The 27,752-nt window shown below is 40.9% G+C and overlaps 1 protein-coding gene across 2 annotated transcripts; it reads right to left on the minus strand.

Annotated features, from left to right (window-relative positions):
- Positions 1 to 2,047: 2,047 nt before the first annotated feature.
- med13b (mediator complex subunit 13b) lies at positions 2,048 to 25,805 on the minus strand. Of its 2 annotated transcripts, none has more exons than XM_058413545.1 (30): positions 24,990 to 25,805; positions 23,341 to 23,575; positions 19,913 to 20,081; positions 18,156 to 18,301; positions 15,767 to 15,964; positions 15,473 to 15,664; positions 15,205 to 15,361; positions 15,016 to 15,123; positions 14,202 to 14,858; positions 13,627 to 13,834; positions 12,485 to 12,515; positions 12,265 to 12,386; positions 11,942 to 12,035; positions 11,452 to 11,660; positions 11,167 to 11,366; positions 9,990 to 10,885; positions 9,630 to 9,797; positions 9,318 to 9,541; positions 9,042 to 9,234; positions 6,734 to 7,118; positions 6,412 to 6,628; positions 6,114 to 6,305; positions 5,304 to 5,527; positions 5,075 to 5,217; positions 4,823 to 4,981; positions 4,355 to 4,513; positions 4,107 to 4,267; positions 3,549 to 3,713; positions 3,261 to 3,361; positions 2,048 to 2,439 (listed from the first exon to the last, which is right to left on the minus strand). In XM_058413545.1, exons 1-30 carry the CDS (start codon positions 25,053 to 25,055, stop codon positions 2,307 to 2,309), a joined length of 6,312 nt encoding a protein of 2,103 aa, XP_058269528.1. In that variant the 5' UTR covers positions 25,056 to 25,805; the 3' UTR covers positions 2,048 to 2,306. The 2 variants fall into 2 exon arrangements, with proteins under 2 accessions (XP_058269528.1, XP_058269529.1); XM_058413546.1 differs by having other exon boundaries at positions 2,049 to 2,439; positions 11,942 to 12,032.
- Between the last annotated feature and the right edge of the window lie 1,947 nt (positions 25,806 to 27,752).

A 27,752-nucleotide genomic window follows, 5' to 3' on the forward strand; every position in this document is an offset into this window, starting at 1 on the left:
TGCTGGTTCCCCGAGCATGGCCCTTAACCCTCAAATGCTCAGTTGTATGAAATGAGCAATCGAGTCGCTAGAAATGCAAGTGTAATGCGTATTCCAGGACTAGAGTTGGAAACCTGTGGGTAGAAATTCAGGCATAATTTGTGTTGGAACACTATAAGGTAGACTTGCATAACTTTATAATGTCTGCATCACTTTCTGAAAGCCTTTGTGTAGCACACCAGTTGAAGGTAGGGTCAGTTATTTTAATGTTAAGACACCTTTTCGTCCATGTACTCGGGAGAAATATTCTCACACATTTAAAACAATTGTGGAGTAACTCTAATACGATTATGCTGAGTGGATATTACCTTTGTGGATTGAACTTTTCCTGACCTGTTTCAAATCATGACAAAAATAAAGCTTTCTAAATGCCAATCAAATCTGGTTTGTGTTGAATAAGCCTACTCCTGAGGAAGTTTGAGATTATTGGGCTAGAAGCAGCTTCAAAGAACGTAAAAATCCAGGTCCATGCGAAATCAACGATTCAATACCGCTAATTAGCCAAGAGAAAAAGCCTGAGGACTCTGAGGTGACTGAGGACAAGTTAAAAGTAGGCTGAGCCCAAACATGTTCAGGCACGACGGTACACAAAGCAAGGTCCGTGAAGACATGGTAGGTGGTAGTGGAACTCAAATGACCTGACCTCAACCCCTGAACACCTTTGGGATGTACTAGATCAGTGCCTGACCTCACTACTGCTCTTGTGGTCGAATGGGAGATTTCCATAATCATCCTCTAAAACCTAGAGGAAGAGTGGAGAATGTCTGAAACTGGATGTTCAACAAAAATATAAAGCTCAGGTGTTCACATAATTTTCGGCCATATGATAGGTTCGGATAAATGCCACCAATATCACTATGACCACACCTTTTAGAAGACTGGATGCAGCTACAGTGTATAATGACTTCATAGTAGACACAAATGCCTGTAAGCAAGGCAGAAAAAGCAAGGACTTACGCTGGTAGTAACCCACAGACGACCATAAAGGGGCATATGCAGTATATCAGTAAAAGAAAAACGCATCAAGAGATTCACTAGTTCATGGATCGTAATGGAGAGCAATAATGGAGCCCCAGGCAAAGTCACATTACTTCGGTTATGGACTCGCTGCAGCTCTTGCCATCAGAGAACGACATACCACATGACGGCGATAACAGCTGCTTAATAAAAAAAAAAAGCTTCAACACCCAGGATATCATTTTACAGGGGTGTGTACAAGTTAAGTGCAGATTTCCAAACACCATTATTCATAATTACTCCTAAAGCACTACCCAACTGTAAAGACTCCTGCAGAACGCTGAACAAGAAGGATGTCTCTCCTCGCTTTTACCTCTCAACTAGGGCTCGCTAACGATATTACACAAATAGAATTTATACAGGCGGTACGAGAAGAGGAATTTTACCCACGTTAGAAGTTTAACGCTACTACATAACGAGTCTGATGCTAAAAGGGACAGGCATTCTGCAAGATCATCTTGAATAGATCGACCAAAAAAACCAACTCCACAATCGTTTTAGGTTGACGCACTTTATTCCTAAAATTGGCTGCACCATTCATAGCGGCACAAGATTGTATGTACACATTTTATATAGATATTTACACACACAATTCTCTAAATCTGATATAAAATATATAATTTGACAATGTATCTCTTGTTCTCTTATTTGAACACATTAAATCGCTGTACAGGTATTCTGCAACTACAGCCTATCCTGCAGTTTCCACCACACAAGGCTAAGAACAGCTTCAGCATACTTCATTTGTACATCATGGCAATAAAAATCGTCTGTCCACTCTCAGAAAATACTTCTCTAAAAGCAACCTACTGCAAATACACTTGTCAGTTCTTGCCTTGCAATTAAGACAAATTACATACATGTTAGAGCATTTTGAATTTTATAGGAAGGCAAGGTGTACCTTCAGATATTATATATATATATATATATATATATATATATATATATATATATATATATATATATATATATATATATATATATATATATATAAAAGATTAAGAAATTACACATTTAAAAACGTACAATAAATAAGATATATGCAGGCATTTCATTTGCAAAAGATCTTACCCAGACCAAAATATCAGGTCATTAAAAAGAACATTTCAGTAGACTAGTCCCTTTAGCTCCAGTTGTTTTTGAGATGGACTCTTGGCATTGCTAATGTATCCCTGCACTTCCCAAGTGCCCAGACTGTCTGTCTGATGTGTGCCCTGTTCTGCAGTAGCGCTGCAGCACAGCGAGTGATTTTACAGCACGTTCATGATGAAGTTGTACATCTGGTTAAGCACGACAAAGTGCACAGGGAGACAAGAGCGGCGGTCCTGCGTGGCAGGGTCACAGGTCAGCCAGGAGAGGGCGTTGTACTGCTCCAGCACAAACCTACACAACAAGCAGACATGAAACATTTATCTCAGCTGCTTAATGCACAGCTTATAAAAGGATGCACAGAGATTCATTAGGACATTACAAACATTATATTCAAATAGGTTGCCAAGAGTTTTGACCACAAAGGTACAAATCAAATACTGTAAGTGTGGAGAGCTTTTGGAAAGATTGCTTTTTTTTCCCCCGTTAAAATAATTGCTTTTGCAAATTTGTGGTCCTTTCTGGAGAATACTAATGGCTAAATTTACTAAATCCATTTAAGAAAAATGTATCATCTAAATTATTTTTATTTGCTCAGAGATGATTCTTTGCCTTAAGAATAATTATGGATTTTCAAGCTGTTGTAAAAAAGGTAATTATTCATTTATCAAGTAATGTTTTAAAATCTGGTTGATCTTCATGAACAGTTTTACACTTCTATATGGCAAAATAGACATTTCTGTATTAATTTACATCCAACGGTAAGGGAATTATCCCATGCTAGGACATGAGGGTACGAGTACTCTAAACAAAACAATGTTTATATTCAATATTCTCCCTATCTTTTGTTTACCTGAGCAGATACAAGAAAGCATATCTTCGGGCAAAGAACTTAAACTATGAAACCTTAGTGATGATTAATAAAGTCCAGTGTTTTCTGATATTACTGGGGAAAAAGTCATACGATCTGTTCTTTATTAAGGTCTTACACAGAGATACGTTCAATTTATATTGTTATTATTATTATTATTTCGTAAGTGATAAACAAGTAGATTAATACTGAGATAATCAGGATATTAATGTTACCACATTAATGAACATTAATGTCAAGTTACCTGAGCACGTCTGAGGTGTGGTTGGAGTCGAGAGGGTGGGAGTGTTTACTGTGCAGCAGCTCGTCGGACTGCACCGAGGAGACGTGCAGGTGTAAAGATGCCTGAAAAACAGAATATCCCTACTGGTGACTATCTGTGAATACGCTCACCCCAGTGTGGTGTCTGAGGGGTGCCACAATCAATAAACAAAATGTCAAGCCTCTCAATGTTTGTAAAAATCTTGACACTATCACTTTACAACACTACATGAATGTTATTCTTGGAGAAAACAGATGCATAATGTCTAACCTTCAGGAAGAGGGGGCATTGGTTCTTGGCCTGAGGGCAAGAGGACCAAAACCAGTCCGGCAACGGCCCTGCTTTGGCTGTGGACACAAAGTAACCCAGTGCCATCGGCTGCTGCAGGATGTTAGGAGTTTCGTCGTGGGACTCCATGCGATCTGTGCTTTGACCCTGACACACACACACACACAATGAGCAAAATCGTGTTTCATAACACGTATATTTAATTCTTTTTGCCAAGTATACAGCGAGTGCACTCCAGAAACTGTTTCTATAATCAGAATGTGTAAGGTAAAGAAATGTTTATAGTGTCACCGTTTATTTATTTGGTAGTTTAAAATGGCCGACACCATGCAATTCATTCATGAAATTACAGTTATTCATCATAAGAGCTGCTTTAAGTCAACAATAGAATTTCTTCTTATACAAGTGAAAGGAGATGACTCATTTTTGTCCGAAGCATGTTTGTTTTTCATAACTGTGGAACTGTCGACTGTGTACAGCAATCTGTGAGCTAAAAACAACATTGTTCACGACAGAAAATTAAAAGTTAAGAAGTAAAACCTTGCTGCCATCTCCTCCGTGGTGGTAGTGTGAGCCGGGTGAGTGTACTGGGGAGGTGGTTGGAGAATTGGGTAAAATATTAATGAGGTCAGGGTCCACGTCATTCTCCGACACGAGCAGGTCCAGGATTCCATCCATACCGCCCATGGCATCTGATGCATCTGAGAAGATGAGAGAATTGATTAAGGATTTAAACAAGAACAATGTCGGCTAGAACTTTGAGAGCCATTCGTGTGTATGAGACTGACCGTGAATGGGATTGAAGGGCGTGTCGATGACCTGGACTACAGCAGAGGTGGGGAACACCAGAATATGGGTGCAAGAGGTGTCCTGAGGGGTGTTCAGCTGTGACGTCTGCATGTTCAGAGCAGTGCTGCGGCCAAACACGGAACCGGTAGATACAGAGTCTACACATGGGCACAAAAAGATGGGATAGTCAGAGAAGTGTCTAATTATGTAGTATAAATCACGAATAATAAATTTTCACTCTGGTTTCCTAAATGCCTTTAGGATGAAGACTCTTGGAACTAGCATTGAAGTCAATATATAATCAATTAACTGATAAGTACATGCTTTGCTGGCTTTTCATACAGGGATTTAATCTACCACTTATTTTTGAGCCTGGATTTGGAGTGAGAGTTTTACGCTAGTGCTACTCTGGCTTACTGGGAAAGTTTTTAAGCATTTTTTTTTTTTATCATTCATATAGATCCCACCTGGCATAATGACAAATGTTGCCTGAGGCTCTAGGGCGACTAAACAGGCACTAAGGATGCTGGGACTGTCTGCTGATGAGATGCCACACATCCTGCACATCTCCTTCAAGCGGCGACTCAGAGACTGCAGGTTTCGTCTGCTTAGCAGGATACTCCAATCTGTTCGAAATGAAGCAGACCACAAATTAAAGAGTGAACAACCATGCCATGTATAACACAACTAAGGTATGTGACATAAAAAAAGTTACTTACCTTGCAACTCCCCATGACCCATTCTACCCAGCCGGCCAATCACAACTCGCCAAGGCAGCGAGGTCACTTGTACCAGACCCACACACCACTCCCAGAGCTTCTGAAGACCGAGTCGACGTGCTGAACCCTTTTTCCTGCGAGCTCTGTGGGAAGACGTTCTCTCAGTTACAGAGAATTAAAACTACAGAAATTCCTATTTACAAACAAAATACCATTTTTAAGCACTTACCTGTTGGGCACATCAATGCTGATAATGGAAGTCTCCAGCAGCTCTCCATACTGGTCGGTACAGCTGGCCAGCAGCCAGCGTTGGTCGTGAGACAAACAGTAGGCTACAAAGAGGACATTGTGTTTTTGCGCTGCCTCACCAAACGTCTCACCCAGCTCTGTCTGCTTGTCCTTAACTGGAGCCAGGACAAATGGTGGTGTGTAGAGATGAACAAACTCTGCCCTCTGGATTAAAGCAAAAAAGAATACTCAACTCAATACTCCGCTGAACAGTTTTCATTCAATCCTTACTTCCTCATTTTCACAAAATATACTCTTATATAAAGGGCACTGTGCTCAGAAAGAAAATTAAGATGATTTTGAATCAACAAGTTTAATAACAGAATAGGTTTATTACACTTGAAACCAAGCAGAAAACATATTCATTTTCATTTCACATTAACATGAAGCCTATCTGAACCCTTGAAGCAAAGAATAACTTAAACCTAAGCTATAATTGCAAAACATATTGTGAAAACACTTCGCTCAAAATAAATGTCTACGCAAACGTCAAAACAATAGAATCAGACAGAAAGTTAAGTCTAACAAAAAGAGTGACATTTAAATGAGAATTATCAATCATGAACCTGATGTCAATGTGATCAAGTATGCACCCCTAATAATAGCTACTTGAAACTTGACAGGAAACAAATAATATAAAGACCCTGTTAGACAAACTCGGTCAGTTATAAACAGATACCATAAATAAGTTTTTAAGTAAATTTGCAGTCAGCTGGATATTTGTCATAAGGGGAAATCAGAAGCTATGTACCTCAGAGCTCTGTAATGCAGTGTCTATGGCAAGTCCGGGGCCAAAACCTGTTAGTGTTTTGACGTTGGTGGAGTTTGGGAGAGGCCTCCTGCATTGCGTGTACACGGAGAACGCCAGGGACTTCAAATGCTGAGCATACATATGCCTCTCCTCACTCCGTACTGGCTGCAGCAGGTACTGGCAGGGAACGACCTGCATTGACGATACAGCATCAGTTTTAGTGTTTAAAAATACTGTTTACAAAACGTGGAGGAAAAAAAAAAAAAAAATCAGACACAGATCAACACCATCAACTCACCTGCACAGACACAGCGTTCCTTATATGTGGTGGTAAAAACTGCAGCATCTCCATATAGCAGTAGAGGAGTCCCAGACTCCACACACTAGAGTTGCAGCCTCTGCTTGTGTCCTCATAGCTAAATGGGTCCACAATATAGACCACTATGGCAGGAGGGTAGCTGACAGCATGGGAGTCTCCATCCGTTGGCACACCCACTTTGTCTCTTTCCATAGTGCTGTGAAAAAACAATGCTCACATCAGTTGGAGGGTCAGAGATTGATATAATATTTAGAGTGCATCTTCTATCTTTACTGCAGCCAATAGAATGCTAATAGTATACCTCTCAGGGGGCTCAGGGTGAGCCTGTGGCTGGCTGGTGGCTGATGTGTTGTCTCCTATGGTGCCCGTGTTCTGGGCTCCAGCATGCTGAATTCCTTGAGCTCCAAAGGGAGGGAGAGAACTGGGCTTATTAGATCCTAAGCCTCCCAAACCCTGAGGGTTAGAGGAGGTGGCAGAGGTGGGTGCTGGGGTGCTGCTGTTACTGCTGGCTGTGGAGGTGCTGGTGGCAGTGGTGGTGTTCTGAGGGCCTGTAGAGGTGTTGCTGGAGCTGGCAGGTTGTGAAGATGTTGAGGAGGAGGAGGAGGAGGAGGAGGAGGAAGAGGAGGATGAAGGGTTTCGCTGAGAGAGTAGGGTGCTGTCTAAAGACTGGGCAGCCAGGTATGGAGCTGAAAAGAACGAAATGCAAATAATTAGAAATTGTGTACCTCAAATTCACACTGACAAGTGTCAAGGCAACAGCTGACTGATTATCCATTTTGCAAGAATGCGAGTGACTTCTTTTCAAGAGGTCTGACTTCTTTTTAGATCAAAATTCAGTCTAGTTTTCAGTCTGAGAACTGAAAACTAAAGGTTGGAAGAAGAGCAGGGAGATATGGCCAAAAAATTGAATCTCCGATTTTTTAAAAACAAAATTCAATTTTAAAAGGATTATTTTTCTTTAAAAAAATTTAATAAAAACACTAGAGACTATAGAATAGATTTTTTTTTTTAAATTGAGCAAAAACAATATAACCAAACATATGAACTGCTAATTTGGACTAAAAGTGCAAAATTACTTTTGCTAACAAGTTTTTTTTTGTTGTTAATTTAGAAAAACAATAATCAATACAACATAAAAACCTTTTTTGGGGATTTATAAAATGCAAACTTTCACCAGTCTTTACAAGTTCTAATTATTCTAGTAAAATAAAGTAATATAACAAAATATGAGGGATTTGTAAAGTGCAAACTGCAGACTTAAATCACTTTTTATAAAATAAATAATTGTCACCTGAAAAAAAATCCCTGAAGAAAAACAATTTTGTAAATCAGTTCAACACACAACTAACACGCTAAATAAAACCGACACGCAACTAACACGCTAAATAAAACCGACACGCAACTAACACGCTAAATAAAACCGACACGCAACTAACACGCTAAATAAAACCGACACGCAACTAACACGCTAAATAAAACCAAACAGGTGCCAGACTGCATTTTACATCTGTGTATATGGGCACAATCAGGGGCGAATCTAGGATTTTCATTTAAGGGGGACTCCGCCCCCAATGAGGGTATAATAGTAAAAAATATAAATAAATAAATAAAGGTTTGACTAACAGGGTAGGATGGTAAACTTATTGCAGCATTCCACTGTATTGCATAAATGTGTTTTATAACATCTGAGTACTGAACAAGCCAAATACGAGTCTTCCTGATCTCTCACACACACGTCCTCTGATCCTAGCTCTGTGACGCTGCGGTTTCTAAAGTCGGATTGAAGAACGCGCTGAAAGAAGGGGAGGAGCCGAAGTCTGCCGCCGTTTTCGTCGCTAGGCCATTTTTAACATTTCTATTCAGCCACCATAAGAAGTCTGCGATTCTCCATAAATTCTACACAAATTCGGGATCGCTTCATTCCCCTTTAAATTTCATGAAAACGGCGGCAGACTTTCGGCTCCTCCCTGTCTTTCAGCGCGTTCTTCAGTCCGACTGAAGAAACCGCGCCTCTCTTAGAAACAAGCTCTTTGCGTCACAGAACTATGGAAGCTCGCTCTGGCTAACCAAAGTGAAAGTGGAAAATCGATTTTCGTTTTTTCAACATCGACATAAACCATAAATTCGAATTACTTGATAATAATGATTAATTGCCCAGCTCTAGTTGGAAGGGTGACTTGGGTGAGTGTATTTAATTGTATACATCATATAACAGACTATATATATTGGCTACTACTGTTTCCTGAAATGTGCACACCCACACAACAATAGGAGCAGCACTCTCAGGAAATGAACTATGTGACACAAGCAACAGGCTGCTTGTTACTGTGAACACAGGGGCAATGTCAGTATGGCAAAACACACTGACAGTAAAAATACGCTGCTCTGTTCAGTGTAATTCTGCAAGTTATCTGCAATACCAGTATCGCTATATTGTCATCAGCACAACACAATGTAAATGTGCCTCAAGAACACCTCCATCACATGTTTGAGGCAGGAAAATCCAAACCTTTAACAGAAAATGATTATATACACTGAATTCTACAAATGTACTATATGGAGTAAACAAAAACCAAAGAGGTAAAAAATATAAACAAACAAATTCATACCCAAATCATGCCGGCATACTTGAGCATAGAGCTTAAGTTTTGTTATGGAGTCACTGTTGATGCTGCTGCACATTTTGAAGAACCAGTCACTGAGCGGTTGATCTGCCTGAGGCCTCAAGCCAGCGGTACTCACTGTTACTATCCCATCAGCGTGAGCCTTGCAGATGGGCTTGTGCTGACCAAGCCGACATGCCTGCGTGAAGAGTGATACTGGTATTATATACGGTTCCACTGAAATGCTAAACACAGTTCATCAAGGTTATATTGTGTATATACCTCATAGACTGCAGTCAGGTCTCTGAAGAAAGTTTTAGCACCAGTCAGCAGAGTCTCGTTGTCAGGACACACCACCACATAGCCAACGTCTCTCTGAGAACCGAAAGGTTCCAGTAACAGCTTCTCCCAGTAGGGAAGGACAAAAGGTGACAGAACCACAAAGTCATACTCATAACCAACTAGGAAGGTTGGTATGGGTAATGGCTCAGGAGATTCATCAGTACCTGAATGGGGAGACAGAAAGAATTTAGCCAATCACCCAGACAGATCTGTTTCACAAAAATTACAAGTAGTGATATCCACAAAGCATACCATAGGATCCCCTGCCAGCCATCTTGTGAAACTGCTGCCAAGTAAGGGGACCCTGGACACCCCAAGAGCGCACAGATCGCTTCTTCTGGATGGCGTCTTGCAGCACAGGCTGCAGAGACAGTAACATCCTTAGCACATCCTGAGAGAAAAGCAAGCTCACATCCATGGCTGAAAGAAAAAGGAAAGAACAGAGGTTTTGAGCACGTTTATAATAAACATAGAATATAGCCTATTAGTTCAAAGTACTAGTGTGAAACAGTTTTTTTTATTCCTATGGTATTATCTGTAAACTGCTAGATTATGAATGCAAGTTAGATTTCTAAAAAAAAAAAAAAAAAAAATTAAATAAATTCCCTGTACCATTGCGATTGGCCCAGGGGTGCAAACATGAATTCTTGACCAGCGTTTCATCTACTTTTCCTCCAGACATGTTGTCCATGAACTGACGACCATGCTCCAGAGCCAGGTAGCAGTCGCTACAGTAGTCCCTCTCCTCCAGGCGCCGGGGTGGCCGTGGTACTAATCCGGCCCTGGGCTCTGGCATGCACAGAGCGGGAAATGGATTGGAGCATTGCTCCTGCAGCAGAAGGAGCAGCTCGTCTTGGAGGTGCACTGAGGAAGCACGGCGCTGTGCTTCCAGGTGCTTTTCTGCTTCTCGGCCAGCATCCGTGCCCCTGCCCACAACATCCAACTCGTCCTCGAGAAATAGGCCAGCACCATTCGCATAGCGTCGATTTACGACGGCACTGAAGCCACAGGAGCAGGTTTCTGTACTGGAATACTGTGAATCCAGGCCTGCGTCACTAATGTAAACACCGGCATCAGCACCCTTGATGTTCATGTTGCACACACACACACAGCAACTGTCAAAATTACAGTCTTTAAACAAGTTCATGGTGGAGTCAGAAAGGATGAGTGTGACATAGAGGCTGTGGGCCTCAGGCACCGAAGGCGCTGTAGCTGGTTCCACTGAGCTGAGAGGCCTAAGAGTGGAGGGGGTGGAGGCGGGAGAATACAGATCAGAGTTGTCGTATTTCATCGATCCCTGGGCACTAGCAGGACCACGTGGGGTGCGTGGGGTACGTGGTGTCCTCGGCGTAGGTGCTGAAAAGCGTGGCGTGGCGGGTGAGGGTAGGATACCCGCACCACTGTTGCTAGGCGGGGCACTGTTGGACTGCATAGGGGTGTGGGTCTGAGGGGTGTATGTTTGTGTGTAGTCTTGCAGCTCCATTGCACTGCCCACACTAGGGATGTTACTGTGAAAACAGACACAAGACAACAATCACATCAAATAAGATACTTAGAAACAAATAAGAATAGCAGGCCAGACTGCTGAATAGGAGCAATTTTTACTACTACCCTCAATTTATCCTTTAAGTCATTCCCAACCACTGAACAGCATAAAAGCTACCTTGGGCCTTCTCTGAGACAAGGGTCATGCATTATCCCACTTTTGTATCAAAAAACTATTTTGGTGAAGCAAACGTATTAACTCTTCTTGTAACGCAACTGCTACATTCTCTGTACTGTAATTTACCTTTCCTTGCCGAGGAAAGACATGGCAGGCACTGGCTGCAGCATCTCCAGTTTGCCCACAGTCCAGCTGGGCCGGTACACACAATCCTCTGGCAGCTTGAGGGAAATTGGGCATTGACTAGGCAGTGTCTTTAGGGGCGCATACAGGGAGCTACCCACAAAAACCTGACAAGGCTCTGGCTTAAATACAAAAGAGAAATCCTGAAAGAAAAGAAAGCACAATCTCAGCACTAGACTACAACATAAATCATTAGTGTTTTCGGTTTGTGTCACCAGTTGTCCACACCTTGATCTCGGAGGGTTTGGGGCTGCAGAGGCCTTCCTCCACTTCCATTTTAAAAGTTCCAATGAGCAATGGCCCATCTGTCAGAGTGAAGCCTGGCCCAGTTTCAACAGAACCACACTCCTTACTACCCATGTTCATGGGGGAGAAGCCCATGATGTGTTGCTCTAGAGATGGAGGTGTGGGAAACATCTGGTGTAGATCCGCAGCACCTAGACAGCCAAACACACACACTTTTACTCCATTTCTGAATGAAAGAACCCTTACTATTTGGAGGTAATGCCTTTTCAGAGCACTCTGTGTTCTGTATTAATAAACCAGTCCATCTGCTTAAAATGTTTTCTGTATATGGAATCTGGGCAAACTTCTGAGTTGTAATTAAAATTAAATTGCTTCTCCAAACAAGTAGATTTTGTTTAAAACTTAAGTTTACATATAAAAAATCATTTTCTGACAGTAGACCATGAGTAAATCCATCTTCTTAGAGACATACTTAAATTTGACAGAGTGTCTGCTGCTGCTGGCTTGGGTTCCTTGCCACCAAATTTCTCCTCAGCTCCACTCCCAGTTTTCCTGGCTCCAGGCTGCTGGGAATAACAAAAGCACAGAAAACAACCGTTCACCTGCGTGACACTGCCATGATGCCGTAGACTGCTTTACAATGCACACATAATAGATCATATACTAAACAAACTGTTATGAAAATGGGCTACTGAGAAAGCAAGGGGGATCTGAATGCTTAGTAACAGGGAAGATCTGAAAGGCCAAACAGAACTCACGAGAGGTTCACGAGACACGTGCAAGGATCCTACTAACCGTAAGCTCATCTTCATCAGAGTTGAACAGATTATCCAGGTCGTTTATTGACACAGCCAGGTCGGTCTCATGTATTAGGCTGGTGGATGGGAGAGGTTTACTGCATGCTGAGCCATGAGTGTCTGTGGTAAACAAATATCAATCAAATGAGGAGGCAGACTTAAAAAAAAAATGGCAGTGTAAAAATAGTGTCTGATAAGAAAACGCAAAACATACTCACCATCAGTCGAAGACGTGCTACCATCATCCCTCTGGAAGAATAGAATTAAAATCAATCAACAATATCTAGTCATTGCAAGCAACTAATTTGGTGTTTTTGAAATCTAACAAGTAAACAATATTAAACTGTCGCCTGCCACAAATATGCCACTGGGGTATTGTTTGTTATCGGTGGTGCACTTGTTGAGTTTGACAATGTAATGCGGTGTGGACGGTGTCACCTGTCGGGTGAAAATTGTTCAATTCTTCTTCACTTAAATGACACAAAGACAGACAGAGCAGGACATTGCATTTTGTCACACTTGTTTGTGCCTTTTACTCACAAGAGTATCCTCTACCTCTTACTGACTCTACTCCATCTCTGTCACTGGCAATTGCCTGCATCAGTCACCCAAATGCGCTGCTGAACTGCACAGACTTATGTAAGGAATGCTGCCATTGTGACCAAAACACTAGTCACAGTTTATTTTCATTAGATATCACTCGATTCGTCTTTTTTGTAACGCTCAAATGTTAAGTTGACATCATAACCAAATAACAGCACATGTGCCCTGTTTCACAGTGTATTTATTTAAGCATATTAGGACGCAGTGAAACCTCACACTGCCACTTGCCACCTTCCTCGGTACATCCTGCCATATCTGTCTCACGGCTAACACGTTGCCATGCAGTATTTTTAGCCCCAGTGTAAATGATTCAGTGATGCAATCTTTCTTCCACGCCTGCCCAAACTAAGATGCTTATTACCACATCTTACCCCAAAGGTTTGCCTCGGTGGTTAAGCTTTGTAAAAGAAGGCTGACATTTGGAATTAAAATTCAGAGTGGTACCTCTCTCACTCTCCAAAGCAAAACTTTGGCTGGTGGGCAGCACTTTTACTGCTCTTCAACTAATTGTGTGGTGGTATCATGGGAGATAATTAACTTAACTAGTTAACCGTACCATACAGTTAGCTCACCATCTTCCAAAGCTGTTGTACAATTAGCTTTAAAAGTGGAATGTAAGTGTGTTTGGTTCATTCACTGTTCCACTAACTTGTGTCATGTGTTTTAGTGGCCTGTTTTGTAAATACAGCTGGTTTGACAACGTGTGTGATTTACAATAGTTAATGAAAACCATCAACTAAAGATGCAAGTGACTGACCTTGTTTCTCTTTGCAGGTTCTGCTCCAGGCCTCTTTTCCTTATCCGTGAAAGAAAACTCCTCATCTCCTTCCACAAAAGCATAGGGATCTGCGTCCAGCTCCTGCTCCCCATCGCACACAGACACTGAGAGATACTGGTTCTTCTTCTGAATGTACATCTTCACCCGTTCCTCTGACACTTTCAGAGTTGCGGAGGAAGCCATTACCCTGTAAACCAAAACATGCACATCAGAAATATTTCTAGAGCACATTATACCGAGTTCATTTTGGCCTATTTGTGAGGCCGGGGTTTTTTTTTTTTTGGTGATTTTTGGCCACAGATTTAACTTTTTGCAATATTTTGTTTTCTTATGATGTTATATGATGTGTATTGGCCCGAAACTGTAGAAACATTAGCGGTAATTTTGCTAAACTGCAAGCTCCTCCAAATACCGTGGCATTGGCTTGATTTTGCATTCATTTTTGTGATCGCAAATTGTGGAGCGACTGATTCAAGGTTGCCAGCTACATAGATTATAGACAAGACAAACATAGTAAAGAACATAATAAAACTGTAGAATTAATGTGTGCTTACTCTGTGACAGAAACAGCACTGTCCATGCTGTCCTGCTTCAGTTTGTCCACAGGAAGCTGAGGAGGCTGTAGATCCATATTTCTTTTTCCAGGGAGCCTGAAGTACCTCCAAGGGTTGTGGCTTGTGTCCTCGTTGGGGCTAATGGCTGAGCCAACATACACTGTGGGTTCCAGAGAGTCTGGATAAGCTGTAACATACTCCGAGGTCAAAGGGTCAAAGGAAGCGCGATCAGGGCTTTTTGAAGGCAGAAGGCAGGCCTCGGAAGAAGGAGGGTAGAACTGTTGATGAAGAGGGGTAGAAGAGCGTTTTAGGTCGGATGGTGTCTCTTCCTCTCGCTCACAGGGATGTGGGCTGAGTGGCGGGGGCTGAGGCGAGCCAACCATGTCCCTGGATGATGTGTGCAGGGTTTGAGATTTGCTCGTATCAACATCCCCATGGTGAAGAGCACGGTAATGGCTGCCTCTCTCATCTGGCTCTAGGCTCAAATCCTCACCCACAGAGCTGCGGTGGTGGAAGGGTGTTTGAGGTCTCTTCTGCTGTTTCTCTGCCTTCTCTGGCTTTTCTGCCACTTTGTATTTGGAGGGGAGTTGAGAGGGCTGGCCAGCAGGGAGAGGAAGTCCAGGAGTGTTACTTGTACGCTGCTTCAGGTTTTTGTGTCTGTAGGAAAAAAGGGAATGCTGAAATTGTACTTCTGTTGACTTTTAACTTATTTACAGCAATGAAACACAATCAAATTCTTGTATCTTGTCGTTTGAGATAAAATTGATATTTGAATATTGAAAATATATTATATGAATGGATTTCGATACTATACCTTGAGCAATTGCACTGCACCCTTTGATAGCGTTCAACAAAATCCCAAACACCAGTTTTGTCCATCTCTTCCTCACATAGACCACTGGCTATGGCTGAGAACCTTCTCCTGTAAAAAGTTAAAGATATAAAATGAAGCATGTACTAGGACCCAGCAGGAATAAAAGGACAGAAAAGATTAGGGTCATACTTCTGAGCACGGTTGACATTGCACTCCTGCCATACTGCCTCCAACAAATGACTGGCCAGCTTGCGCGGAACTTTACCCCCATGATGGCTAGTACTGTCCATGCTGAAGCCATCAGCTGCTGAGGAAATTTTTGTCCATCTTGGGGCAGGCTGAGGAACTACAGTAAAAAAAAAAAAAAAAAAAAAAAATTAAATTAAAAGCACCATTAAAAAAGTATACATAAAAAACAAAACAAGGGACATCTTCCCAGGTTATACTGCAATCATACCTTTCTGAGCTTCCTCTGGTGAAGTTGGAGGAGTGAGCGTAACTGAGGAGAGGGCAGATTCTCTGTGTATGGCGTGACTGTGATGTCCTCCTGGAGTAATCATAGTGCCGGAGGAACTCGCTGCAGCCGGGGTTGGAATATCCGACTGGGCCACGAGCACCAAGCAAGCCGGGTACACCATCCTCACTCCGGCTGAGAAAACAAACAGGCGAGATCATCAAAAACAATGTCAACTAAACCTACAACACAAGACATGTTCTGAATCCTTAACTTGTAGAAATATTTGCGCCATACCGACAAGAACCTCCACAGCAGCTAACGAGTCATCTTCCCAGTCCAAGTCATCTAACTTATCTTCTGGTGTCTCCTTGGTGTTTGGGCCAATGGGGTAGAACTGCTTCCATTCTTCTATTAACTTCTGTGTTGGTGGATCAGAAAGCTTAAAGGATTGGCCCGTGAGTGTACCGTTCAGACCATACGGACTGAGAATCACTGAAAATGAAATTAAAACATCGTCAGATCAGATTTAAAGCATCATTATAACTTCTCCATTTTTTACAATCAATCGCTAAAAGGTTCTGTTACTTAGGTGAGAGTGGTGCAAGGAAAAAAAAGGATTCTTCTTTACACCGAGTTTGAATCTTGATGCCACAAGCACAAGAGCACAACAAGATTGGCCATGCGTTCTAGGTGGGAGACATAGGACATATTCTCACTTCCTTGTCTATTACAGAGACAGTAGCCAGTCATGCAGAAAAGGGTAGATAGTGATTTCCTGAGAGTGTTATGCCTCCAGTGAAACTGGCATGCTTCACACTTCTCCGAGAAAATTGTACAAATTGTCATCCTTGATAAAGGTACATTATCTTTCTGCCTTGCACCATGTCCTGTTTCCCAAGGGTTTAAATATTGGGCTGCACACAAGAGACACTGTGCACCATCCCACACATGGTTAGGAAGAGGGAATGAGCCTAAAGAGTAAAGTATCAGAACTGCAGTATAGCTGATTCTTGTGTCTTGTCAGGCTGTTAAACTCGATTTTAAAGCAAACTTTTTATCTGGAGAAAAATATAAGGAAAAAAGAGCATCTCAAAATGCACAACCTAAACTCATTGTAACTATAACTGGCACAAATCCTAGGAATTTAAAGGAGCTGAAAAAGAAGGAATGGACCAACTCTCCAACCTTCTCAGGCTTTACAGAGGAAGAGACTCTGTACAGTTATTTTTAGAGCAGATTTAAGAAAATATTAACTGTAAATGCGCCAATAGTTTTGTTTAAGACTTGCCTGTATAGATTTCCCCAATGCCTCTGTGTACTTGAACTAATCGCACGTTTTTTTATGTGACGCTGTTTAGTTTTTAAGGTGGGAAATAAATACTGAGCTTGTTTTGACTGGATGTGACCTGAGCTGTGTTTGGTTAAGCCTATAAGCATAAAATACTTACATAACTGCCTAAACTGCCTCCAGGGAGACGAATGATGAATGTGTGACTATAAAGGACAAACTTTGCCATGGAGTTAATCCACAATCAGTTATTGAATTACAGAACAAACACCCCGATCACCAATGCAGAGCTCTTTCAATATGAAACGCATCCAGATACGCTCATATGTTCCCTTCTGTCAGATTTCAGATGAAATTATTCTAATGTGCAGAGAAGACTAAATCAGCATAGGTTAGCTGAATGAGCACCAGCTACAGGGAACAGTGAAGTAGTGCAGTTGTAAGTGTGTATTTGGAGAAGCCTTCATCAGTGCTTGAGTGAGCCTGTACTGAGTTAATTACTAGCAGCAGGGAAGGCAAGAGAGTCCCAGAAGAATCAGCAGGATGCTGTAACTCTGTCATTACTATGCCCTTGAGCACAGGGGAAAAAAAACACATGCTTGCCAACATACTGACAGCTGCAGGCCTTTAAGGAGACAACAAAAACAACCAAAAACCCCCTCATCACTTAGATTTAGGATACACAATACTGTACTGCACATACTTTAGATGGCCTAAAGTTTGTGGACACCAAGCCTGACTGTCACACCCCATTGTGGGTTTCCTCAAACTGTTGCCACAAAAGCAGAAGCACACAGTTGTATACCCTCTTTTGTAACAGTACACGATTTTCCTTCACTAGAAATACAGCGCCCAAACCCCATCTAGCATGACAATGCCCCTGTGCACTTCATGAACACACAATTTGCCTAGGTTGGAGTAAAAGAACTCGAGTGGCCTTCAGGAAGCTCTAACCTTAACCGCACTGAACACCTTAGGGATGAACTGGAGTGTAAAATTTCTCGACCAACATCAGAGTTCAACCTTATGTACCCTTGTGGCTGATCTTGGGCACACTCCAGAACCTTCTTAAAAGAGAAGAAACTACTAGAGTAACGAAGGGGGAACAATTCAATATCAGCCCCCATGAATTTGGAATGGGATGATCAGCTCACTTTTGGTGTATCTGCATTTATTCTTTTAGTTATTAAAATCTATACGCTTTAGTAATATGTTGTAAACTATATGACGCAAACAGCTTACCTATCAGTTATAAATCCCATGTGCAGCCTACAGACTTCATTTTTTTTAACGATGCTATAAATCCTCTGCCAAAAAGTACAGGCTTAAGCTGACACGCTGAGCAGAAATGTGGTGTTTGGCATCATACTGCCGAGCTGAAATGCATGATCTCACCTTGCACTGGGCTGCTGCTGTGCTGGGCCTGAGTCAGGTGTTCCTCACTCAGTAGGTAGACAGGCTGATGCTGGTTGATCTCCACACTGGTACACACGTTATTGTCTCCATGCAAGAAGAAGGTGAAGGAACAGGACAGATGCTCGCTATTCAAGAGCCAGAGAACAAAAAGAGAACAGGATCAGTACTGATTTAATTCAACGCATATAGGCAAGTTGTAAAGATAAGCTCTGAGTGACTAAAGCAATTATAATTAAACACCCGAGATGGAATGTCCTTATTGTTCCTCAGCAGTCATACTCCTCATAGGAGATTCTACCAAATCCCAAGAGACTTGAATTACTTTCGTGTGTGTAATTTGACCTAATTTAAGGAATTAATTCATGTTAAGGTTAAACAATATATTGTTAATGCTTCATGTAATATTGCAGAAGCCTGCGATATGAAAATGTGCCATCTAAACCACAATTTTGTTTATGCTGCTCTGGGAGCCTTCCAAGAACAGACAGAGCATCCAGTTTTATGTTGTTCTTTCGATGAATCATGGCATTAATGTTATCAAAAGACAAACAAAACATCCACAATTAATTTAAGTCACAAGAAGACTCAAGACTGTCCTGAAACCCCACTAAGCCTCAGCCCATTTTCTGTACTGAAAGAATCTATTAGGCTAAACAGCCTGGGGCACAACAACTGCTGTCGCATGTTCCTGAACCCTCTGTCACAACCTATTTCACATGTGAGGGGGATTATTTTTTACATCTCAAGTCAAAGGGAAAGAAGGACACTTCTACTGGGTGCCACCTTGCTTACGCGGGAGAGGCGCAAAATAAAACCATGAATCGCAAGCCAGGTAACGAGAGAGCAGGGAGATTATGCTGAATGGGGAAAGTGTGCGCATTCGTCATACGACTGCTGAGCACTCAGTGGAGTGTCATTAAGGCATGCTACCAACTCACCATCAAACTCCACACCAACAGATGGCACTTCAAAGCCTGCACACAGCCCTGTGGTGTTTAACACAGCCTGACTTCATACTATGTCATCTGTTCGTTGTCTATCTGAAGAAATTAAACCACTTCAAATGATCAGCCTGAGGTAATAGTGGAATTGTTCTAAAAAACTTATGATTGCTTACACCCGGGCAAATCAGTGCACTAATATATTACAAGCAAACGTGTAAAGCTTTTCATTTTTTTTTTAAAATAAAATAATAATGCTTTGCTGAAGGCAAAACAGGGAAGTCAGTCACATTTTCCATGCACAGTTAACAGACACTATGGCCCAGTGAGTACACCCAGAGCAGTGCAGGAAGCCAAGGGGCTATTTATGACACATTGTCAAAACCGTAAACACAGCACAACTGCTCAGTCTTGAGGGAGCAAATTACTTCTTGTTGATTCTTTACTGAACACTGCTTCCACAACTAATTTGACCAGAGTCAGGATTTAACAGATTCCATGCACTTGACATACCAAAACCAGATGATTCTGCTAAAAAAGGCCGGCGAGAAACACGAGACATAAACACAGTGAGTGATCACGGGGTGATACAGAGAAATATATGGCTTCCAGATGAGAAAATGTGCCCTACTGTGTTAACAGCCTAACTCAATTGGACTTCTGTGATCATAAGGCTTAATAAAGTAGCCTATGGCATTGGGTAAAAACCTTAATCTTACTAAAAAAAAAAAAAAAAAAGACAAAGAAACAAAAGAATAAACACAGATGTTTCCATAACGCTGAGAGATGCATTACCTCTTGTTGATGGGCTTTTCGTCTTTCTCGTAGGGTTTGACGAACCACTTGCCGATGCGCACAAAACAGCGGTTCATGAGGCAGCGCTCCAGCAGGTTGTGGATGGCTTTGAAGAGCAGTGTGCGGCACTCGTATGTCAAACCGCTTTCCCACACGCCGTCTTCATTACCTAACAGAGGAAAGTCCGCAAGCTTAATGTCCGTTTCCATAAAGACGCCTTAACTCACTTTACTAACATGCGGGTATGTGCATGCATAGTTAAATTTTACATCTATACAAACATGTACAACCTCTATTTTGAAAATTAGGTTTTAGCCAGAAACAAATAACGGTCTTAAAGTTCATGATTCTAAAACCTCACTGCATCAGAATAATTGTTTTGGAATTAAGTGGCAAGTAAATCACTACGGGAAATTCAGCACTGAACAATGCATGGATAATGCAGTGAATAATCAATAGACATAGTGAGTTGTTACGTACGAATTATCTAAAAATTAACACCAGTCAGCAACAAAGTTTGTCTTTTGTGGATGTGTAGCGATCACTTGTGAACATTGTCCAGTTCTCTTTAAAATAATAAAGTATCTACAAGATACCCTATATACCCTAAATTCTGGACAATTTCATGCTCCCAACTTTGAGGGAACAGTTTGGGGATGACCCCTTCCTGTTCCAACATGACTGCACACCAGTGCACAAAGCAAGGTCCATAAAGACATGGATGAGTGAGTTTGGTGTGGAGGAACTTGACTCAACCCGATAGAACACCTTTGGGATGAATTAAAGTGGAGACTGTGAGCCAGACCTTCTCATCCAACATCAGTGCCTGACCTCACAAATGCGCTTCTAGAGGAATGGTCAAAATTCCCCATAAACACACTCCTAAACCTTGTGGGAAGCCTTCCCAGAAGAGTTGAAGCTGTTATAGCTGCAAAGGGCGGGACAACTCCAAATTACATTCATGTGCATGGAAAGGCAGATGTCCCAAAACCTTTGGCAATATAGTGTACATTTAACTGTATAATTTACACATATTGCTTGAGGTTATATTGAGGTTTGTCAAAAGTGTTTTTCAAAGTTTTTTTTTTTTTTTTAATTTGTATAAATAACCTGGAGTAAATGTAGAACATGATTAAAAATAAATGAACAAAACAAAAAAGATGTAGCATATGTGGAGGTAGCATAAGTGTATCAAGAGCTGAAAAAACCCGTTTGGAAAATGGACTTCTGGTACAGAATGCTTGTTTGTTTGCAGTTTTATCTTACCTAATTATACCATTAATTACTAACTTTTAACAATTAATAACTTGTATGGGGGGTTCCATACAATTGTTTAGATATATATAATATCACATACATAATTTTTTTAAATAATTTTCGCTGTCTCCAGAATTGCACGGCTGTGACACAGAAACTCAGGAAAGGTATAGCCATCTGTCACTTCATCACCTACTACTGTGAACACGCTGTTAACATCTTTGCAATTCTAATCGAAAAAGAAGAATGCTGCAGGATTACAAACACCAAAACACTAAAAGAAAACACACTGTGTGTTCCAATGTTCCTGCATTTCTAGAGTCTGTTAATGGTATTCACCATATAGCCCAGAGGTGGTTATGTAAATTTACTTGACAAACAGGATCAGAATCAGGCCCCCAAAAAAATCATAATTCTCTGGTTAATTCTCCTGGACTTAAGTACATCTGAGAGAGAGAAAAGGATTATGGGTAAGCATACCACGTCAGAGATGTGTCAGAAGTGCTTGACACACGCCTCCCAAATCCTAATGGCTCACTGTGTACATCTTTAGTGTTGTGTATCAACCATTTCATGTCTCTGAGATTAAATCACCCCAGTACGTGTCAGGATGATTATTTGAATATGATGAAATAGATCCCTTTTTACTTGCCATTTGGATTGTTTTTACTCCTTAAAACAACGTGCACGTTTTTTAAGCAAGTTTACACACCTCGTCTCACAGTTCTGCATAGCAATAATGTTCACAAAGCAGACTGCTTTTTTTGGTCCAATTGCTTAATCTGACTGGTAACCCAGTACTATAATGATCACCAAGCATCTGGAAAGTGCAGCCAAGAACACACGAACACACACACACACACACACACACACAAAGGGGGAGGGGAGGAGGGAGTGGTAGAGGCGCTCTGCTTGTCAGGCACAAAGCATGCCCACACATAACTAAGCAATCCCATAATGCTTTATTTGGCCAAGCTGATGTTTTGGCAATGACTGTATGAAATAATTCTTTTTACTAACAATGAACATGCTTAAAAGACTTTTTTTTCATGTCATATTAACATTATTTTAAAGAAAAGATTATCTGAAAAAGCCCAAACTGCACCCAAGTCAGCTTCAGTACTTCAGAACTTGGTCATTTAAAACCCACAAGTAGTAGAAATCCTCAGTATTATCTCACACAGGACTTTAGTCTGCTCTGTAAGGAAATGTGAAACTTGATTCATTACAAATATATATATATATATATATATATATATATATATATATATATATATATATATTTTAATTTTCTGCCCCCTAGTGGATATATCCGAGTTAAGTGCGAGGCAGACACCTATGCAACCGCCCATGTACAACGCCCTCATGTGTTCACAAATACGTGCACGAGCGCAAGGGTTTAATCAGAGCTTCTGTGTAACAAACAGCAACTAAGCTCTGCACTCAGCATCTGCATGTTCCTTTCTCGCCGCGTCACTGTGCACCAAGCCCAGCTGCAACCAGAAACATGATCCTACTCTAGCAAGCAAGTGCAAACACCCACGAGCTATTTCCAAAAGCTAAACCCGACGAGGACTTCTTCATACATTAGAACTGCATGACGCGGCCTCTTAAACATCTTCTATATAAATGTGCAAACCGCTGTCTCCAACCCTTGCAAATATGGTGCAAGCCACGTGATGTTTTCATGAGGGGATTTAAAGGAGAAAAGACAGAATGATAATGCTGGATTAAATTAAATATTAAACTTTTTGTAGTTTTTAAACAATTACAATGTTCACAATCACATCACTGCAAAAATAAATAAATAAATAAATAAAAGTTAGACGAATTATTTTGGAAAGCTTTAAAACATTTCAAGAGAAACAGAACAGCCAGCCAAATGGTGATGTGTTTTTTTTTCTCCCCAGTGCACAATGTTGTGAGTATTCAATTCAATTTATCTGTACAGCGCTTTTAACAATGGACATTGTCTCAAAGGCAGCTTTACAGAAGTAGAGAAATATAGAAAAAAAATTAGAAAGTTTAAAGTAACTATTTTATCCCTAATGAGCAAGCCTGTGGTGACGGTGGTGAGGAAAAACTCTGAGGTGATATACGGAAGAAACCTTGAGAAGAACCAGGCCCAGAAGGATCCTCGTTTGGATGAATTGTGATATTGAGAAACCTACTTGAAAGCTCATGGTGGATGAGCTCGGCGAAGTTGGGATCATCGCCCCACCAGAAGAGCCAGAGCTCCCGGCGTCCGGGCGTCTGGTGCCGCCGCCACACGCTCAACACGTCTGCCTTCAGGCACCGGCTGAAACTGCACAGGATGGGGTCCTCCTCAGTCACGGGGAAGACGATGGGTGAAGATGTGGGGCCTTGCCATACAAAGCACTTCCATTTGATGCCTGTGAGGTCAGCCTGAGGTCAGAGACAGAAAAAAACAACAACATACAGTTAGGACAAAAGTCAACATAGCAAACTACAACGCCATAAATATTATCAAACGTCGTATCCTGATCGTGAAAAACAGACATCCTTCAAGAGCACTAATGTGTAACGAACATGCGCCTGCAAGTAGTATTGATCGCTGTTATGTTGCCTAGTATGCATTCCCATCGAACTGGTGCACTTCAAGTAAACATGCATGAGCATGAGGCTGTGCATGAGCAGATCAACACGAACATTGAGTAATATAAAAATAGGCATGAGATTACACAAAGGAGGAAAAAAACAGGCCTATGGTTAGAATGATTACACTTTCCTGAAACCCATAAGCATCATACTACTGCCTGCCAGGGCCTTAAATCCAGTTATACAAGACCATCTGACTGGAAAAGTTTTCACTTATCTCCAGGAAATACTCTGCTCTCTCTCTCTCTCTCTGTGGGCAAGAGTGGATTTCTTTTCTATTTGAGAAAGGATGTAAATATCAACAGAGTAATCAGATCATGTCGGTATTATGTTGAGCAGTGCAGAGGTCACTGCCTAACTTAACGCAAGACGAGAGCAATATAAAGGAAAAGAAACCTGCTGTGATTCAAATGCTGGTTAATCACCAAGTGAACACGAAGTGGAGAAATACAAAACACACGTTACATAAAGGTGATCAGGTTTTAGCAGAGGAGAGAATACACATGTAGGCCTTACTCGTAGTCTATCTGACTGATGGCTAGTTATGCTAGCTCGCTGACTAGCGTTGATTTGAAAATTACTAATAGTAAAAAAAAAACACTTAATTTAACTCGATATCAATCGTTCACAACATCGACTTTGTCTAAACGTTCACGTGAAATCGGATTTACATTTTGGCTTCCAGATATGAAATTAAAAAAAAAAAATAAAAAATCATGCATCTCGATTTGAACAGGAAAGATAACTAGCCAAATTGATCTAAATCCAAGGCGAAAACGTTCAAATCTGGTTTAATAACGTGTTAATAACGCACACGTCGTTGGGATTATTCCATCAGGCTGTTATTTATGAGTAATTACAACCTTCAACTTGTAACTCCAGATAGTTGTGACATTGTTTACTACCGACATACTAGCAACAGCTAGATTAGCGCTTGCTAACTTTACACGTAATATATAACGATCATCTTTCAACTTTTTTTAAAACCCCACAGGTATATGTTGCGTGTGTGATCCGTACAGGTAGAATGGTGTTTTATTTCCAAGCCCAGCAACACTATTTACTTGTTCAGACACCATTTAAGTAGCTCAACAGGCCTGGGCCGCTACTTCGAGGAAGCTAGTCGTGAGTCTTAGCTGGCCAGAGCTAGCTGGAATTGGCTTTAGCCGCAGTTTAGCTTTAGCTCGGTTAAATCTCTTACCAGACAAAATAGGTTGGAGTGGCAGTCCTCCAGGCTCGCCCCGTTGGGTACAAAACAAGAACTCATCTTCAGGGTGAAGCCAATCTCGCCATCATTTCACAGCAAACAGATATTTTTTTTTTTTCGGAGTGTGTTCGAATGTTTTTGTGGCTGGTCGAGTCTGAACTCCAGCAGAGCAGCTCCGCAAACAAATCAGCCGTCAAGACGCGTCTCGGGCAAGTTTAGCTGCTAAGCGAGCTAACTATTCAAATCCTCCACAGTCTCTTGTTGAACTCGCCAAACATTCGCCGAGCTACTTAGCCGCGCTTAAAAGGAACAAACAAATATAAGCGACGCTAAAAGAGTACCCGCTTCTGCGTTCCGTTTTCTATTTGCCAAAAAAACCCCAATAAGAACAATCCGATTAAAAAAACAAGGTAAATCAAATTGTTCGAGGTAATTCCCCCTCCCCCCTCACTTAGCATCAGAGTATCTGGACGGCTAGCTAGCCAACCCACTAGCGTTAGCTAACAAGCTAGCTAACGTTAGCTAGCTGGCTAACCGATTGGCAGCCCAAGCAGTCAAGTCCAGTAAAAAAAAAAAGTGTTCAGTTACAAAAAAAGAAGAAATCCCTACTATTTTCTCGGTCTTTACAAGAAGGTGTTCACATTAGAAAATGCCCATTAAATATCAATTAAAAGCCGAAATGCAAAATCGTTTAAAACGCGAAACATTGTCCGCTTTCTCATCAATGTCTTGCTGTTTTTTCTGTTTGAATAGCTACATGGGTCTGTATCCTTTAATGGCGGCCACAGGGACAAACTCTGTAGCTGCCTCTCGGCTCCGGCTGGGAGTCAACCGAGGAGAAATGAATCGACTCTCCGGATTCGGGTGGATCATTAGAGTGGAAATCTTTAAAGAGTCGATTCTTAATGGGAATCGTTTTCCTGGAAAAAAAAAAATACCAACACTTGTTTTGAATACTGCAAATTAGAGTCTCTATACACTTAAAAAATAAAAGGTTTCCACAATGGTTCATAACGTTTTATTGTGTGAAAGGACAACTATCTGTTCTACTGATCTCCACTGACAGAGGGATATGCCTGAGGAACCATTCAGAGTAATAGATGGTACCTTTTTATTAGAGTATGAAACAAAAGTGCTCCAACTTTCTTTAAATCACTTTTTATAAAATAATAAATAAATAAATAAATTCTGACCTTCAATGTAATGTCCGGTCTTTGCAGAACGGTAATAATGTATAAACATGCATTTTGTGGTTTTAAATGAGAGAATAAATTACAACTATTGAAAATTTTGAAAATCCCCCCCAATAAAAATAAATAAATAAATAAAAGCATGTTTGATTCTAGACTTATCAAGCATTGATCACAAAGTGCAAAATAATTTCTCATTTAAAGTCTACCTAAACTTTTAATTGGTTAATTTTAAGCCATTTCCCTCTTTAAGCTATCCCATAAAAGCAGGTTCATTTTTTTGGCAGATAAAAAAAAAAAAAAAAGAATTAATCAGAGAAATTGTAAGAAAATGGAACATCTTTGTGTAGAATTAAAGAAAAATTAAAATCTCACTTAAGAGTTCAGCAATCAACATTACAAGACTACCAAAGTTGTGGAGGCAAGCTTTTAATTTTATTTTGATAAAACACCAGCCCAACTTACTAGAAAAGCATATAACAGAACTATTAGGTCTCAATAATATCACCTGTGTCATCTATCTAGTGTCAAACAAAAATTGTAAAAAAAAAAAAAAAAGATGTATGGTATAGCTAGTAAACTTTAAAGTGTGTCCATAATTGGAATCTGAGAGTCGACAAAAACATTAACCAAAAGTGAACAAATTGATCAAACTTGGATGACTTCTGTCTACTCTCCTTCCTCCAATCATAATCAAAACAATCATAGCGTGATTATGGGCTACCTCATTGGCCCTCTTTTAGCACTTGGTGTAGTTTCTTTCCCATTATGTACTATTTCTGCACAAGCATCATCTACATATACAAGATATTGAGAAAACAGGAACCTTTGATGAGTGCAAACCTTAGATGTACATCTAAACTGGCCTCAGAGTGGATTTTGGATTGTTTCTAGATCATTGTCCATTGACCATGTTGAGCTTTTTCTTTAAATATGGGAAATTTCCAAGAAAGCTGTGTACAGTAATCAACACGATTCACACATTAACAATGCAAAGTACATATTTTAGGACTAATTTTTAAACAAAATCATAACAGATCATTTTAAAGTTGTGTCTGATGCCAGATGTTAATATTACATCAATTTAATTACATTTAATTTCCTTTGTATAGGATTTCCAACAATAGACATTATTTTCAGCTTTACAGAAATCAAGACATACACCGACCAGGCATAACATTATGACCACCTGCCTAATATTGTGCTTTATCAGAACCAGCATTAACTTCTTCTTCTGTCTGTTGGATTGGACCACACGGGTCAACCTTCACTCCTCACGTGCATCAATGAGCCTTGACCACCCATGGCCCTGTCGCTGGTTCACCATTGTTTCTTCCTTGGACATCTTGTGATAGATACTGACCGGTGTAGGCCGGGAACACTGCACGAGAGTGTTCTTCACTTCACCTGGCAGTGCTCATAATGTTATGTCTGATCGGTGCAGATGCAGATTTAGAATCTATAAAGAGCTTAGAGATGACAGTATTAAAGAATATGACATAAGAAGATAAGAAGAAACCTTGATGGGGAAGAAATCAAAGTGACCATCAAAGTGGGAGTTGTTTTG

This window comes from Hemibagrus wyckioides, linkage group LG17 (genome assembly GCF_019097595.1).
Source record: "Hemibagrus wyckioides isolate EC202008001 linkage group LG17, SWU_Hwy_1.0, whole genome shotgun sequence".
Lineage (NCBI taxonomy): Eukaryota > Metazoa > Chordata > Actinopteri > Siluriformes > Bagridae > Hemibagrus > Hemibagrus wyckioides.